Genomic DNA, 15,476 nt, shown 5'->3' with positions numbered 1-15,476 from the left:
TGTGTAATTAAAGCTTTGCCTATATCGTGGGGGTTAAGTGAAACCATTAATATTTAGCCCTCATGTATACTATATGTTGTAGATGCTCTAGATATGCATGGACATAAAAAACTTCCAAAACACATCAATATGGTTCAAATACAAGAGAGCAACATGAGGTGTAGAACACTTTACATCTTATAGAGCTAAAATTTATAGGCTTCTTGTTGACAAGCCAACCCATACAACTTTGGCGAAGGGTGGAGATCCTGCTTAATGTCTTTGCCATCACGCGCTCCTGCCATTTGTATTGGTTCCTTAAGTATCATTGTGGCTTTCTATTGAGCACGTCCCTTGGCATTAAGACTACATAGTCACTTTTTGATGGTGATTTATGTATATTTTTGGGGGGGTCTTTTTGCTACAATAGTGGGTAACACTTCTTGAAAGAGCCACGAGAGGTGCAATTCCACTAACAACATTGGATCTCCAAAGCCAAATGACATTTTGAACTTTGCTTGGTTCTCTCTTTGCTAAAAAAACTCCCTTCAAGTTTGGTAGAGCTCCACCAAAAATTTATATATTCTTGAAATCACATAAAATAATTTGCAAATTGAGGTGCAAATTAGAGTCAATTATGTATTATGGCCCCAAACTGACCTTAGCCAAGGTACAACATGGTGTCATTTATATAGTGGCCTCAAACTAGCCAAAGTTGGTCCAATTGAGATCTACTTTAAGTAAACTACTCTCCGTCCACCCACACCCTAGGTCTTTACACAATAACTTCATCCTTCCGTGGAAATAGCTACAAGAACATATGATGCTCCATGTGTGATAAGTAATGTTGCCATGGTTAGTGTGAGCCTTTAATAGATATGATTCTTACTATTGGACGGGCATATAATCATATAGCATCATTGTGATGATTAATGTGACTCTTAAAAAGGTATGATCAATAATTGGACAATTGTATGACGCTATAAAATGGTTGTGCAAATACCACTTGTATAAAATTGTACAACCCCACACTAAGCTTCTACGTGCTTCATAGAATGTCCATGTGTGAACAATAGCACATCTTGCTAGTAAGTTATAATACACATGCAACTATGCACAACTTGATTTGCAATAATAGACTAGGACGCATATATCTAGCTTCTAGTTGGAAAAGGGAGGAAGTTTTCAATCAATTTAGCAAAAAGTTACTTGGAACACCTTTGTGTCATAAAGGTGAAGTCATGGTGGCTTTGCAAGAATTCAAACTCTTATTGAGAGGGCCACACATGATGTTCAAATAGTGATATTGTGACAGCAAGATACACTAGTTTGTTGTTTGTGATGGTCCAGCATAGAGTCTCTAAGGGTAGTTTCTGTGGTATTTATTATTGATCTCTCATTTTTAGAGCTAATGGACAAATTGCTGTGTTTATGAGTGGAGTTATCATTTACGACCTTGTATAATCAAGGCCTTGTATTAGATTGGATAATGCAAGTTAAGTTGTTGGATAGTTTCTGCAGTATTTATGATTGACCTCTCATTTTTAGAGCTAATGGACCGTTTTTCTGAATAGTCTCCCTACAGAATTTCGTCAAATTGTCACGATTTTGAATTCTCTCTCATAATACTCCCGCCATTGTTATAAGATATTCTTGCCCTCTTTGTCTCAAGTTTCATCCTCTTTCACAAAACTCAACCATCCGAAGTGCTCTCCTTGTTTTCACTATAGCATGCATGGAACCCTCTAGCTTGTTCAATAAACTTCTGATATTGCAGCTCATCAGATTTACCTCCCGTGGTTCTCCCTCTCTTGTTTCAGTTCTCTCACACCTTAGATTAACAACTTTGCTATGCTTTTCAATGCCTCCCCAGTGTCATGCAAATGCCATGGCCATTTGAGTTACCCAAAATATCATGTTGGTCAAACAGCACAATCTAATGCCATATAGGTGCTTTGAGGTTTCCCTATAGTAAATCAGCATTATAAAGCTCAAGTACACCAGCATTTTGTTCAATAGTCAAGGATCATGTAATAGTACAATTCTACTAAATGTATCCAATAGTTCCACTGAATTTTTTGTTTATCCAAGTTTAAGGTCCAATGTGAGAGCATGAAACAAGTGTTTTATTATTCACAATATGCACAAACCAACTTTTTCACCTATCACAAGACAAAAATTGCCTTACATACTTCTTTATTATTCACAATATGCACAAACCATCTTTTTTCGCCGTATCACATGGCAAAAATATTGATGCTTTTATTGCCATATGTACTTCTTTCTGAAGGTTTCTTTTGTATACCTAAGCCTTCTGCGACGTAGGCATAACTGTGGTCAGCCCCTGGCTTGAGGAGCTCTTCCATTGTGCAGTCACAGTTTTGATCTGTGTGAAGAACTGAACACCAGCTTTTCCTGCGGAAAAGGGAGGGCAAAAGAATGATGAATTCAAAGATTGCCACTCTTCTATCTTGGGACTTTTGATTCAAATTCAATCTAAGTAGCAAGCTTGTGAGATATCAAAACGTTCATCTCTAGAAACTGAACAACTATCATGAAATGCTCCAAAGACAAAATCATGGACCTTTTCTCAAAATTTAATTTACAGTACCAAACTATCTCTAAAGTGGTCTAAAAAACACATCAATCTCTAATCCTTGATTGTGACTCATAACTTGACAAGCAGCCACAAAAGGATACCCCTAAATTCCCTCCCATTTCATCTATGCATGGTGCAGATACTCTTTAGCAGCCTTGAGAGGCACTCTTTAAGAAAGAGTCAATATGGCAACAATATTTTCAAACAACGTACCATAGAAATTCATGTCTCCTGCAAAAGAGCCCCTCCAACCAGTGAAAGAGAAGAAAGGCAGGGGGACAGGTATGGGTACATTGATGCCGACCTGCACGCTCAACAAATTAATTCCAAAATTGGGTTAATGTGTGGCAATGTGCAGACCAAGCTGACTTACCTGGCCCACATCAACGTCATGCTGGAAAGCCCGAGCTGCAACCCCAGAAGTAGTAAAAATGGCAGTCCCATTTCCATATCTAAAAATGAGGCACATTCAAAGAAGATCAACACTTGCTGGAGGTCGCTATTCAGTTACATGATAATATTCTCACAATATGATCAAACCTGTTCTTATTCACAATTTCAATTGCCTCTGACAGGCTTCCTGCCTGTGTAATGGGGGGGAAAGAAAAAAAAGTGAGTAATTCAAGATTTGATGAGCTAGGGGTACATACATATATTTCAAAATGCTTGAACCAGTACCTTCATGCAGAGGAGAACAGGCCCAAAAATCTCTTGCTGGAGAACAAGACCCAAAAAACTTCAGCACTGAGGTGTGGACACAAGCTTCATTACTGGCAAAGTGGTGTACCTTGTAGCACTCCATATCTGGAGTAACATCAGAGAGGATGGTTGGTCCTATGAAGTTCCCCTTGGAGTAACCAGGAACCTTTACAAAAAGACTATCAATCAGTGTTTAAAAGCACCTCTAATATATTAAACAACTTTGTTACAAATACCAAAGGTCCTCAAGTTGTGGGGTAGATACTTGTAGGTAAATTTGCTGATCAATCAGAAGACAAGAAAGACATAGTACTTAATTTTACAACAAAGTTGAACCTGTACATCTCGACCATCAAGCACCAGCCGTGCTCCACTTTCAACACCACTTTGGACTAGATTGCAAATACGATCCTTGGCCTATGGAAAGAACAGTTTCATGAGGACTTCGGTTGCGTCAGAAAACCAAGTCAGTCACTGACATGGACACAGTCGTGTCCTTGCACTGAGTCCCAACTTCAATCCTTAATAACAAACATTTTTGAATGACTCGAAGCCACTTGCACCTGTTTACTGATAACTGGGCCAACATCTGCTTGTGGTTCAGTGCCTGCTGTCACTTTCAATCTTTTTGCCCGTTCCACCAGATGCTCCTCCCTGGTAGCATGTAACAAGGTGACACTTCATGACAAAATCATCTCAAGCCAGAGACATTCTTCGCATTGACAGATCCATTGAATATGCTTTTCCCACAGAATCTTACCTTCAGTAAATACCTTATGTCTGAAGAAAGATAAAATTTGAATCTAGCCTGGGTCATACTTTACATTGGGTGAATTACTAGTCAAAAGATGAAACTTCTAGTCTGATCTAAACCAAGGTCATGTTTGTGCATGACGCTACAGTGCTCGAAATAAACCTAGGTTTAGCATAGTCCCACCTACAAATTTTAAGATTTATCTCTAAATTTTAAATCTGAAGGTGAGGAAACTACAAAAATTTTAAGAAATCTAGTGTAAAAGCCTTCAAATATAGTCAATTTACGTCTAAAATTTCAATACGTAGAGTTACCAAGGTTTTACAAAAAACTTTACTTTGAGCATCGTGCTACACCTTCCAAATACTCTTATTCAACCATAATAAAAAGAAAACATGTGTGTTCAAATACCCAACATCTGAAACAGTACTTTCACGATCTGACAGGCAGGAGTTTTACAGAACTTTGCACCTAAAGGGAAAAAAAGGCATTCTGCTAAGATGCTGCATTGGGCTGAGCCTTCTCTTTCCTTAACAGTTCCATTTTCAGAGGTAGCAGTAGCCACTTGAACCATAGATACGGCTTATAAACTCTTGAACATTTGAAGTACAACTTTCTACCGTGGGGTCAACACAATTTGTTTCTACATATGCAACTTCAGGCTCCTGCAGCTTTGGAGTGTTGATCCAAACACAAATCTCATTGACCTAGCCTGAAGGGAGTTTAAACATCCCTCCTCCTCCCCTCAAAAGCACCTATGAGGAGGTAAAATGCTGTACTTAACCAAAATTGGAACATAGTTCATGCAGATGACCTTGAGTTTCCTTCAAATAATCTTCATGAAAAATACACCCAACAAGTCCCCCATTGAAAGAAAAACATCCTCAAACTGTCTAAAGTAAAAGTCCTCTAGCTTGCAAAGCAAAACTTTACCAAGTTCGTGTATCCCCAACAAATACAGCAGTACTAATTGCCATGCATCGCTGCCCTGCTGCTCCAAATGCAGCACCCACAAGACCATTTGCAGTCAAATCAGCCTCAGCATCTGGCATCACAACAGCATGGTTCTTGGCACCCATGTTGCACTGCTCAGGGGCAATGGTAAATTATCAGCAACAACTGTAAGCCCATGGAGATTTATAAAAAAACCACAAGTAGAAGGCTCCTAACTTGAACCCGTTTTCCTGTCGAAGCAGCCCTTGAATATATATGCGAACCAGCCTGTGGCATATTAACTCTCTCTTCTCTCTCTCTCTCTCTCTCTCTCTCTCTCTCTAAGGTCTCTTGGGATAGTTCCCTACGACGTTAAAACTCTCTTCTTCTTCTTCTTCTTCTCTCTCATCCCAGAGACAGATTACAGATTTCTTTTCACTGCAGAGCTCGGCCCGCACTCATTCGACCACTATTCGCACTCTCATCGACCGAACACTGGAGCTATGGAGATCCAGACGGCCACGATTAAGGAGAGGGGCTACACAACATCGACGGAGACTACAACAGAGGATTCGAGCCATAGTCTCTCGACATCCAGAGTGCAAATGAGGATGGATTCTAGTAGTAGTATCTTTGTTCTAGTTCTTTTGTACCCAGACATGGTATTAGATTCACCATTTTGTAACAGATTGGCCTCATAGGTCATTTTGGCCTTTTAAAGACGTTAATACAACATTTCATTTCATTTCTCTCTCCTGCACCCGCTGCTCTACCTCTCTCCCGCTGCCCTGCACCCGCTGCACATGCTCTGCCTTGTGCTCTCCTGTCCCCTCTGCACACCCCCCCCACCCCCCCCCTGCGCGTTGCGTAGAGAGAGAAAGATGAAATTTTTTCAAGCGTAGAGAGAGAAAGGTAGAGAGAAAATCTGCGAGCGTAGAGAGAGAAAGAGCTTGCACACGTATAGAGAGAGAGAGAGAGAGAGAGAGAGAGAGAGAGAGAGAGAGAGAGAGAGAGAGAGAGAGAGAGAGAGAGAAGGCGTAGAGAGAGAAAATCTGCGAGCGTAGAGAGAGAAAGAGGTAGGAATTTTTTTAAAAAAAATAAATAAAAAATCTATCTCTCCCTCTCCTTTTGTGGCCTTCAATCATGAGAAAACAAAATGGCAAGGATGACGAATGCCATTCAAAAATGCAAAGAAGAAATGAGCGAGTCCATCAGCAAGATCAATCGCCACCTCCTAGGTACTATTAACGCACTCGACGAGCACGTGGCGGCACAGGAAAGCACGATACATACACTTGAGGATCGTGTATGAGGAAATCGCACTACTCAAGAAAGAGCTTGCAGGGTGCGATGTAGAATGTCCTCGAAGAGGGAGACCCTTAGTAATTGAAGAGCTTAACACGATTAAAGAACAAGTGCGGGCCATCAAAGAAGGTGGGGAGCAACAAAAAGAAATGACGACCTCGTGGGTAGATGTCATCACAAAGACCCAACAAAAAGCCAAAAAGGCCGAAAAATGGATCGAGATTGTCAAGAAAGGAAAGGGCAAGGAAATAACCCCTACCCCCACACCAACCATCATTAACTTGACACTAGAATAGGAGCAAAGGAGACGTGTGCGGACCTTACACGTAAGGATACGTGGCCTCAGAGACCAAGATAATGTGGATGAAGAGGTGAAAGAACTCATGACTTTGTTGGGGTTTAACGAGCAGACGCATACGAGGGCCTGGAGAGTGGGTAGTAAGAAAAGTGGGAGCAACGGAGAAACCTCGAAAGAAAGGGCACTCATCCTCCGTTTCCCTTCCATGGAAGCGAAGAAGGACTTCTTGAAGAAGAGACCGAATCTAAAGAAGACTGGCATCTTTCTTGGAGATGAGTTCACCCTCTTGCAGATTGCTCATATGCAAGAAGTAATGCCGGAAATTAGAGCAACAAGGGAGAGGGGGAAGATTGCTTTTTACAGGGATGGAAGGGTGGCGATATTGGAGCGATGCTCCGCATGACGGTGCGAGACCTATGGGACCGCACCAAAGATGGCAACCTCGAATTGTAATGGGTCACTTTGCCTTGATGTAGATGCCTTTGAGGATAGTTTCACAGGAAGAGACATCATTTTCTACTCTGAGACGCATCAAGCCCCTGGGCAATCCATGCCACAGGTGAGCGGATATAGGTGGGACACAGCTTGCAGACAGGAGACCAGATCGAAGCATCGAGAATGGGGTTCAGGGGGAGTGGCAGTTCTATTCAGGGAGGAGTTGCAGCCATTGATATATATAGCGTGTCACAAAGTGATGACGTGGCGGACAGCAGAAACCCTAATTTCTGCCAGAAACCCTAAAATTCCTGCAAACCCTAATTTTTGCCAAAAACCCTAAATTCCGGAAATCGCGGAGGCGGATTATTAATTTTTTTTTTTTTTTTTGGAAAATGATGAGCGACGCGAATTTTGCTTTTGCTTTTTTTTATAAAAAAAAAGAGAAAAGACTCTCTAAGAGAGAGAGAGAACTGATGCTTCTGATTTTAAAAGCTTTTGGGGCTCTGCTTTTGGGCATCCCTTGTAACCTTTAAATTAGTGGTGAGGGCCTCACTTCTCAGAGCATCTGGACGCAGAGTCTGAGAGTGAAACCCTAACCGCTCTCTTGTACTTTGATGATTGATTAATACAAAAAGAAATACCGAAAGGGGCGCCAGTCTTTGGGGCCAATATCTCTAGGCACGGAACTCCGCCGGGCCAGTGCAAATCTATTGTGATCTGTGAATTGTTTTGAAGTGGTTATTTGGTGCTGTCGCGGTTGATTCTTGGCTTGGAGTGTCCAAGTTTGTTACAGTGGTATCAGAGCACGGCCGATTTCTCTTCTACGGGAAATCCGATCCCCGAATTTTTTTTCCGCGGCACCTATGGCTTCAGGCAATGATCAGTCGACTCCCTCTGCATCTGGAGATGCGGGCTGGGATCACAACGAAGATTCTGGCAGAGAGTATGGCCCGCCTTGGCCTACTTAGGCGGAGCGGCGAGAGATAGAGCGTCGCCAGTTGATCAGCGAGGCAACAATGATGATGCTCAATTTTGCCAAGGACCCGAAGATGGCAAAATATATGAACCAGACCTCTTTGGAAGAGGTACAGATGGAGTGGCAGAGAACCACAACACCACTCCCGAAACCCGCTCTCAAGAAACCTTCTGTCTCCAAGAAATCTACGAAGAAGGAACTGGAGAACGTGGTTGATGCACGGATTGTTCAGCTTTTCAACGTGCAAAAGAAAGGCAAAAAGCACGGCAAAAAGCAGAACAAAGGTACTGACTTCCCGGGATATTTGGGTCGTCAATCGACATTCGACAAAGCAAAGAAACAGAAGAAGCGTGTTCGATTTGAAGGAGTACCCAGTTATTCTTCTTCTTCTTCTTCTGACAGTTCTTCTAGCTCCTCGGATTAGAGCGAAGAAGACAGAAAAAAGCAAAAAGCGAAGCAAGACACAAAGCTTCGGAACGGGCAAGAAAAAGGCAAAGAAGGCTACATCTCGCCCAGAGACTGACAGTTCTACTGAGGACTCGTCTACAGACAGCTCAGATTCCGATGACGGAAAGTTTTATGCGAACAAGAAGAATTTTTACAAAGCCAACCAGTATGACTTTCTCGAAGATAACAGCAAGAAAGTCCGAGAGTTTAAGGAAGGTGGCCACTCGATCAAGTTTGATACTTTTCAGGATACTCAGATGCTTCGAAGGCTTTGTCTCTTATACAACAGTTTGACATCGCTTTCGCGGGAGGACGCTATTCAGAGCACTCCAAGATTCGGAGAGCTGCCTCTTACTCTGAGGGGAATGCTCGTACTTGGTGGTCCACGCTTCTATTAAGCAAGACTGTGCCAGTTACATGGCTGAAATTCAAGAGGCTTTTTATTTCTTCTTGGTTGACTCAAGAGTTTGAGCGAGATATACGAGCTGCTTGGAACCATCTCCGGATGACCAAGAGCGATACAGTGAATTCTTATTGTGAAAGATTCTGGAGCTCTTTTCTACCCGCCTCTTCATTCAAGAAGATCTCGTTCAGAGAACAAATTGAGCGGTTTACCTTGGGTCTACCTACAGAGATCCGAGATCACTGCTTGGAACAGAAGTCAGCTTCTATTCAGGAGTTGATGAGTCATGCGAAGCGGGGCTTTGCCATTCACTCTGGCAGTCTGACCTACCCCACAGATGAGGCCATGACACAACGAGCCAAACAGACTTCTGGGAATGAAAGTAGAATGAAAAAGAGCAACCCAGAGAAAAAAAAAGGATGCACGACCCAAGCTTACTCCTGAGGAGAGAGCTCGCTTCATCAGAGAGGGGAAGTGCTTTGGATGCGGGAAACATAGACATATTTCCGAAAAGTGTCTTGATAAGGCACAGAAAGAACAGAATGATAAAGACGACGACAGGTCTGAGAGTTCGAGAGCAGCTGAGGAATGTGGCAGAAAAGGCAGATAGAAAAGCAGAACTGGTACCACATGGCGTGGGACTTGCACCGAATCAAATGAATGAAAGTACAAACTTTGCCGTTTTTTTTTTTGGGGCAAAGTGAAGGATCAAGAAGCTCTTTTGAAGGAGCCAAGGCCAACTTCTTTTCACTTGGAATTGGCGGCTCGATTTGGAACTGCGCCCGACAGACTGACGCCACTGGCGGAGGTAGTTCAACTGGCACCCGGATGGGATGTTGCCATTACACCGAGCATTGGCAAACTTCGTTTGCAATGACAGGGGTGTTCAGGGCACGTGAGTGACGTTCTACTCGGGATCCCTTGGTACCACAAGAACTACGCCGTGGTTGACTACCGGGCCGAGAAAGCGACTTTGATAAATGAAGGGCTTAGAGATTGTACTTGATGAACTTCAGTTTTCTTACTCATTCTTTTGGGAGAACTGAACCATGGATAAAAGTTGAATATGTTTTGACCTGAAGAAAAGAACGCCAAGATTTTTTTCTCCATGCTCATGCCGATTGCTTTTGAGAGGGCCTGAAGATCATACCATTGATCTGATATCTGGAAGCACACCACCGAATCGGCCACCTTATTGTGTGAGCCGAGTACAGAATGAAAAGATTATGAACTCAGTGAAAGACCTCTTGGAAAAGGGTCTTGTCCAGCTTAGTACTTCACCGTATTGCTCTCCAGTGTTGTTGATTTTGAAGAAAGACAGATCTTGGAGAATGTGCATCGATTATAGCACTCTCAACGAAATCACCATCAAGAACAGATTTCCGATTCCTAGGATCGATAATATACTCGACAGGTTACAGGGATCCTCGTGCTTTAGCAGGATTGACTTGAAGAGTGGATATCATCAGATCAGGATAGCGCCAGGAGATGTATACAAGACAGCTTTTCGGACGACTTTTGGGTTATTTGAGTTTTTGGTGATGCCTTTTGGCTTAACCAATGCTCCTGCGACATTTAACCGGATGATGGACAGGATTTTTCGAGAGTACAGGCTATTTGTTGGCACTTTCTTTGACGACATCATTGTTTTCTCGAAGAATGAGGCAGAACACAGAGATCATCTGCTTCAAGTCTTTTAGGCATTACGAGATCACACGCTAGTGATTAATGCAAAGAAAAGTGAATTTTTTCCTACCATGGATACACTTTTTGGGACACATTGTGTCAGCAACACAACAGGAGTGCAAATGGACCCGGCCAAGATAGAGACTATCCGTGATTGGCCCGATTTGAGGAATGTCCATGAAGTTAGAAGCTTCTTGGGACTATGTTCATACTACAGGCGGTTCATACGAAAGTTTGCAGAGGTTGCTTCCCCTTTGCATATCTTGACACAGAAAGGAGTACCTTTTTCGTGGGGACCCACAGAGGTGACTGCCTTTCAGACATTGAAAGAGAAATTGACTACGGGACCTATTTTGACTTTGCCGGACTTGCAGAAGTCATTCGAAGTATATTGTGATGCTTGTGGTCGTAGTCTGGGTGCGGTCTTGATGCAAGAAGGCCATGTCATAGCTTACGAGAGCCGTTTGTTCTCTAGGCCGGAGATGACAGCACAGATTTATGAGAAAGAGCTTTTGGCGGTTATCCATGCTCTTACTCAGTGGCGGCATTACCTACTCGGAGCGGATTTTACTGTCTTTACAGACCATCAGAGTTTGCGCTACTTCTTGTCACAGAAGCAGCTTTCGGAAAAGCAGATGCGGTGGGCGAACATCTTGTCACAGTTTCACTTCCAGATTGTCCATGTGCAGGGACAGAAGAATGTGGTGGCAGATGCTTTGTCTCGGAAATCGTTGGTTCTGGCTATTTCCGCGTTACATCATAGGAGCTTCGAGGATATGGTCGATCAGTATGCCACAGATACAGGTTTTGCAGATATTTTCACACGGATACGGGATGGGGAGACAGTAGCTGGATACACCCTTCGGGAAGGCTACTTGATGAAAAAGACTATGTTGTGCGTTACACAGCCGTTGAGGGAAAAGGTTATGACTGATTGCCACTGTCCACCTTTTACGGGTCACCGCGGCATTGCTACCACCATGAAAGGGGTAGAGAGAGATTTCTTTTGGCGGAGACTGAAGAAGGATGTGGAAGAGTTTGTGCGCAGTTGCTTGGTATGCCAGAAGGTCAAGTTTGACAGGCATAAAGCACAGGGATTGTTACAGCCTTTACCCATACCCACCCGCCCCTGGGAAAGTATTGAAATGGATTTCATTTTTTTTTGATCTCCTGAGAATACAGAATGATCACGATGATTTTCCGATTACATGGCACGCCTGAGACGATTGTCTCCGACAGAGACCCCAGATTTATGAGTTTGTTTTGGAAGGCAATTTGGGAGAACATTGGCACGCGGTTGCAGTTCTCGTCATCGTTCCACTTGCAGACTGACGGGCAATCTGAGATTGCCAATTCAGTGATTTTAGATTTATTGAAGTCTTGTATCTCGCATCAGAAGACTCAATGGGAAAAGAACTTACCTTTGGTGGAATTTGCCTACAATAACACGATACACTCTTCGACGGGGAAGACGCCATGAGAGATTGTTGAAACTGCTGCGAAGGTTCCATCCTTCCTGAGCACGAAAGATTAGAAATTTGAAGCGGATGAATATTCGCGAGATTTGGATACGACTTTTGCCAAGGTTCGCGAGAATTTACAGAAGTCTCAAGAACGACAGAAAAAGGCAGCGGATCGCCATCGTCGCGACTTGAAACTGAAGGAGGATGATTGGGTGCTCTTACTTTTGAGAAGGCACGCCTAAGAAAGAAGAAGGGAAAGGAGAGGCTTTTTCCAAAGCTTAGTATGTGATACTACGGACCTTTCCAGATTACTGACAAGATAAATGATGTCTCCTTCCGATTGGAACTGCCAGATACTTGGAGGATTCATAATGCGTTGCATGTGAGTCTCTTGAACCCTGTTAAGGGTGATGTGCCTGATGATGGGGAGCCTGATGAGCAACCCGAAGTGGAAGAAAACGAGGAGATCCTTGTTCCTGAACAGATTTTGGCACATAAGGATACGAAGAAAAAGGGTAAAGTCCGAAGGCGGTTCTTGGTTAAGTTCAAGAACTTTCCTGCATTTGATGCGAAGTGGATGGAGGAGGAGGACCTAGCAGATACTCCTCGGATTGTGAAACTTTACCTCGATGTTTTTGGTTTAGCATAGTCTACTCCAAACAGAACCCAGAAACTCAGCTTGGCCGAAGATCTGGTGCAGTGGGATGCACAAGAGGGGAGTCGCTCCACTCCTTTGTCAACAGATGCCTCGATTTTGATACTAAAGTCACTGATGTCTCTTTGAGCTTCAGGGATACTGAGAGCTGACAGTATTCTGCTGGATGACTTTATGAAATGGAATTCCTGATTATGATACTGATTTGTTCTTGACTTCTTGTGAGTGCAGGAACTGACAGTCGAAATGACTGCAGCATTTGGTCTGATTGATCTCGAATAGACATGGTTGCAATAGGGGTTAGTCAATCGGACATCGATGAGGTCCCGATTGGACCTAGATGTGATTGCTAGCTACATTGCCGATAAATCATGGTCTAAGATCCGAATGAATGTTGAATGTCATGTGATGTCCTGTGATGTCTGGTGATGTCCTGTGATGTCGTGTGATGTGACTGTCGATTTTGTACATGTGCTAGATGTGTGTTCCTAGTACGTAGGTACTAACAGTCAGTGTCTGCTAAGACGGTTTATGGCTTTTGTCGGTTTTGCAGGCGTAATCGCGGTCGATTACAATGCTTTCAAGAGGGGGGTATGTCACAAAGTGATGACGTGGCGGACAACAGAAACCCTAATTTCTGCCAAAAACCCTAAAATTCCTGCAAACCCTAATTTTTGCCAAAAACCCTAAATTCCGGAAATCGCGGAGGCGGAAATGATGAGCGACGCGAATTTTGCCTTTGCTTTTTTTTATAAAAAAAAAGAGAAAAGACTCTCTAAGAGAGAGAGAGAACTGATGCTTTTGATTTTAAAAGCTTTTGGGGCTTTGCTTTTGGGCATCCCTTGTAACCTTTAAATTAGTGGTGAGGGCCTCACTTCTCAGAGCATCTGGACGCAGAGTCTGAGAGTGAAACCCTAACCGCTCTCTTGTACTTTGATGATTGATTAATACAAAAAGAAATACCGAAAGGGGGCGCCAGTCTTTGGGGCCAATATCTCTAGGCACGGAACTCCGCCGGGCCAGTGCAAATCTATTGTGATCTGTGAATTGTTTTGAAGTGGTTATTTGGTGCTGTCGCGGTTGATTCTTGACTTGGAGTGTCCAAGTTTGTTACATAGCGTGCAAGGATGAACAGGCTAGGTATAGGTGGGTGAGGCTCAGGGCAGATACCTCTACATTGCTATCTGTTACTTTCCTCTAGTACGTCAGTATATGCATCACCTAGAGGACAGTCCCCCTTTACTACTTTGGATAATGACATATGGGAGTTTTCTAAGGATGGTGACATTATCATACTAGGGGACTTCAATGCTAGGAGTGCCCACCACCAGACAATATTTTATGATACTTCCGAGGAGATGCTTAGGGAGCTGGACTTTACAGAGATGGGCCTATCCAGACTATTACAAGATGAGGAGTACACTGAGTATGGCACATACTTGGTAGATATGGGAACTACACATAGATTGGCCATTTTAAATGGCCTACAAAGATTTTCAACAATTGGAAGTTTTACTTGCTTTCCACACCGACATGGTGCTAGTATAGTGGATTATGTAATGGTCGAGCTAGGTCTCATTCCATTCTTTCAGGACTTCATGGTGGGCACTAGGCCACTTGGAGTGGCGGTTGATCATGCTATCCTGTCTTTCACCCTGACGTTTCAGTTCAGCACAGCTCCATTAGGAGAGGTCCCCACACACACTCGGTATACCTTCATGAGGGAGACGGATACTGTGTATATGGATGAGATATACAGGCAGCTATGCACTCAAGAGCCGGGACGGCCACTAGCTGAACTCACTCAGATATTGACAGAGACGCTCCATGATGCAGCATCAAAGGCATACCCCCACAGTCAGCCTACACGAAGACGGTCTGGGAGCATGCCCGAGAACAGTTGGTATGATGAGGAGTGTAGAGAGACGAGGATCAAATTACAGAGGGAAGTGCTCATGGGTATTACCACACATAGATAGTCACGGATTATCTTTTGTCGCCTAGTGCGATGAAAGAAAAGGGCTTATTTATCTCAGCTAGAGCGGGATCTGTATCAGCTATTTATGAGTCAAGACCCAGGCGAAGCATGGAGGCTATTCCATGAGCATTCACCACCACCAGCGGTCACCTCCACAGAGACGTCGGGGGAATATGCCACATCCCTCTACACAGCATTAGGGCAACCACCTTTGCCGGACCCACTAGAGACATGCCCGGAGACATGTACTTTCTTTACTGCCACAGGGTAAGGAAAGCCATTGACAGGATGAAGACAAGGAGAGCACATGATCAAGATGGTCTCGTAGCAGAGCACTTCATCCATGGCAGAGATATGCTTGCAGAGCTTCTTGCTATGATGTTTAATCGAGCAATGTATGAAGCTTTCCTGAGACTTCGAGTATGTCTACGATTGTGCCTATTTTCAAGTCAAGAGATCCCATGATTCTCGGGAATTATCGCACCATCATGGTTGGTCACACATTGGCAAGGCTGTATGCATCCGTTCTTGAGCAGGAGCTGAGTAGATGGGCAGAGCGAGAAGGCATACGAGTTTCTCCACTCTTGCCCAGATTTTGACACTCAGAGCTATTATTGAGGAGGGTAGACACCATGGCAAGAGGATCTACTGTAGCTTTGTGGATTTCCGCAAAGCTTTTGACACAGTGGCGAGAGCCAGACTTATACGTAGACTACAGGACATGGGTGTGCCTATAGAGCTGATATGGGGTATTTTGGCTTTATACAGGACAGTGATGGGGCGGTACACACTACTGAGGGAATGCCTGACATGGTCCACTCCACTATTGGAATGAAGCAGGGATGCCTCCTATCTCCGACTCT

The 15,476-nt window shown here is 43.6% G+C and overlaps 1 protein-coding gene across 1 annotated transcript in view; it reads right to left on the bottom strand.

Annotated features, from left to right (window-relative positions):
* Window positions 1–1,928: 1,928 nt before the first annotated feature.
* The window catches only part of ALDH6B2 (aldehyde dehydrogenase 6B2), a 106,193-nt gene continuing 92,645 nt past the window's right edge, over window positions 1,929–15,476 (bottom strand). Inside the window, exons 10-19 of the mRNA XM_086510364.1 lie at window positions 5,202–5,252; window positions 4,965–5,116; window positions 3,841–3,931; window positions 3,614–3,694; window positions 3,366–3,443; window positions 3,257–3,292; window positions 3,119–3,162; window positions 2,952–3,030; window positions 2,792–2,882; window positions 1,929–2,394 (exon numbers count right to left, since the gene is read on the bottom strand). Of these exons, the coding sequence (XP_086366490.1) occupies window positions 2,285–2,394; window positions 2,792–2,882; window positions 2,952–3,030; window positions 3,119–3,162; window positions 3,257–3,292; window positions 3,366–3,443; window positions 3,614–3,694; window positions 3,841–3,931; window positions 4,965–5,116; window positions 5,202–5,252 (813 nt within the window). The 3' untranslated portion in view covers window positions 1,929–2,284. The remainder of the gene's footprint in view (window positions 2,395–2,791; window positions 2,883–2,951; window positions 3,031–3,118; window positions 3,163–3,256; window positions 3,293–3,365; window positions 3,444–3,613; window positions 3,695–3,840; window positions 3,932–4,964; window positions 5,117–5,201; window positions 5,253–15,476) is intronic.

This window comes from Adiantum capillus-veneris, chromosome 4 (genome assembly GCF_014529385.1).
Source record: "Adiantum capillus-veneris isolate H3 chromosome 4, ASM1452938v2, whole genome shotgun sequence".
Taxonomy (NCBI): Eukaryota; Viridiplantae; Streptophyta; class Polypodiopsida; order Polypodiales; family Pteridaceae; genus Adiantum; species Adiantum capillus-veneris.
This window is presented reverse-complemented; position numbering and strand designations above follow the sequence as displayed.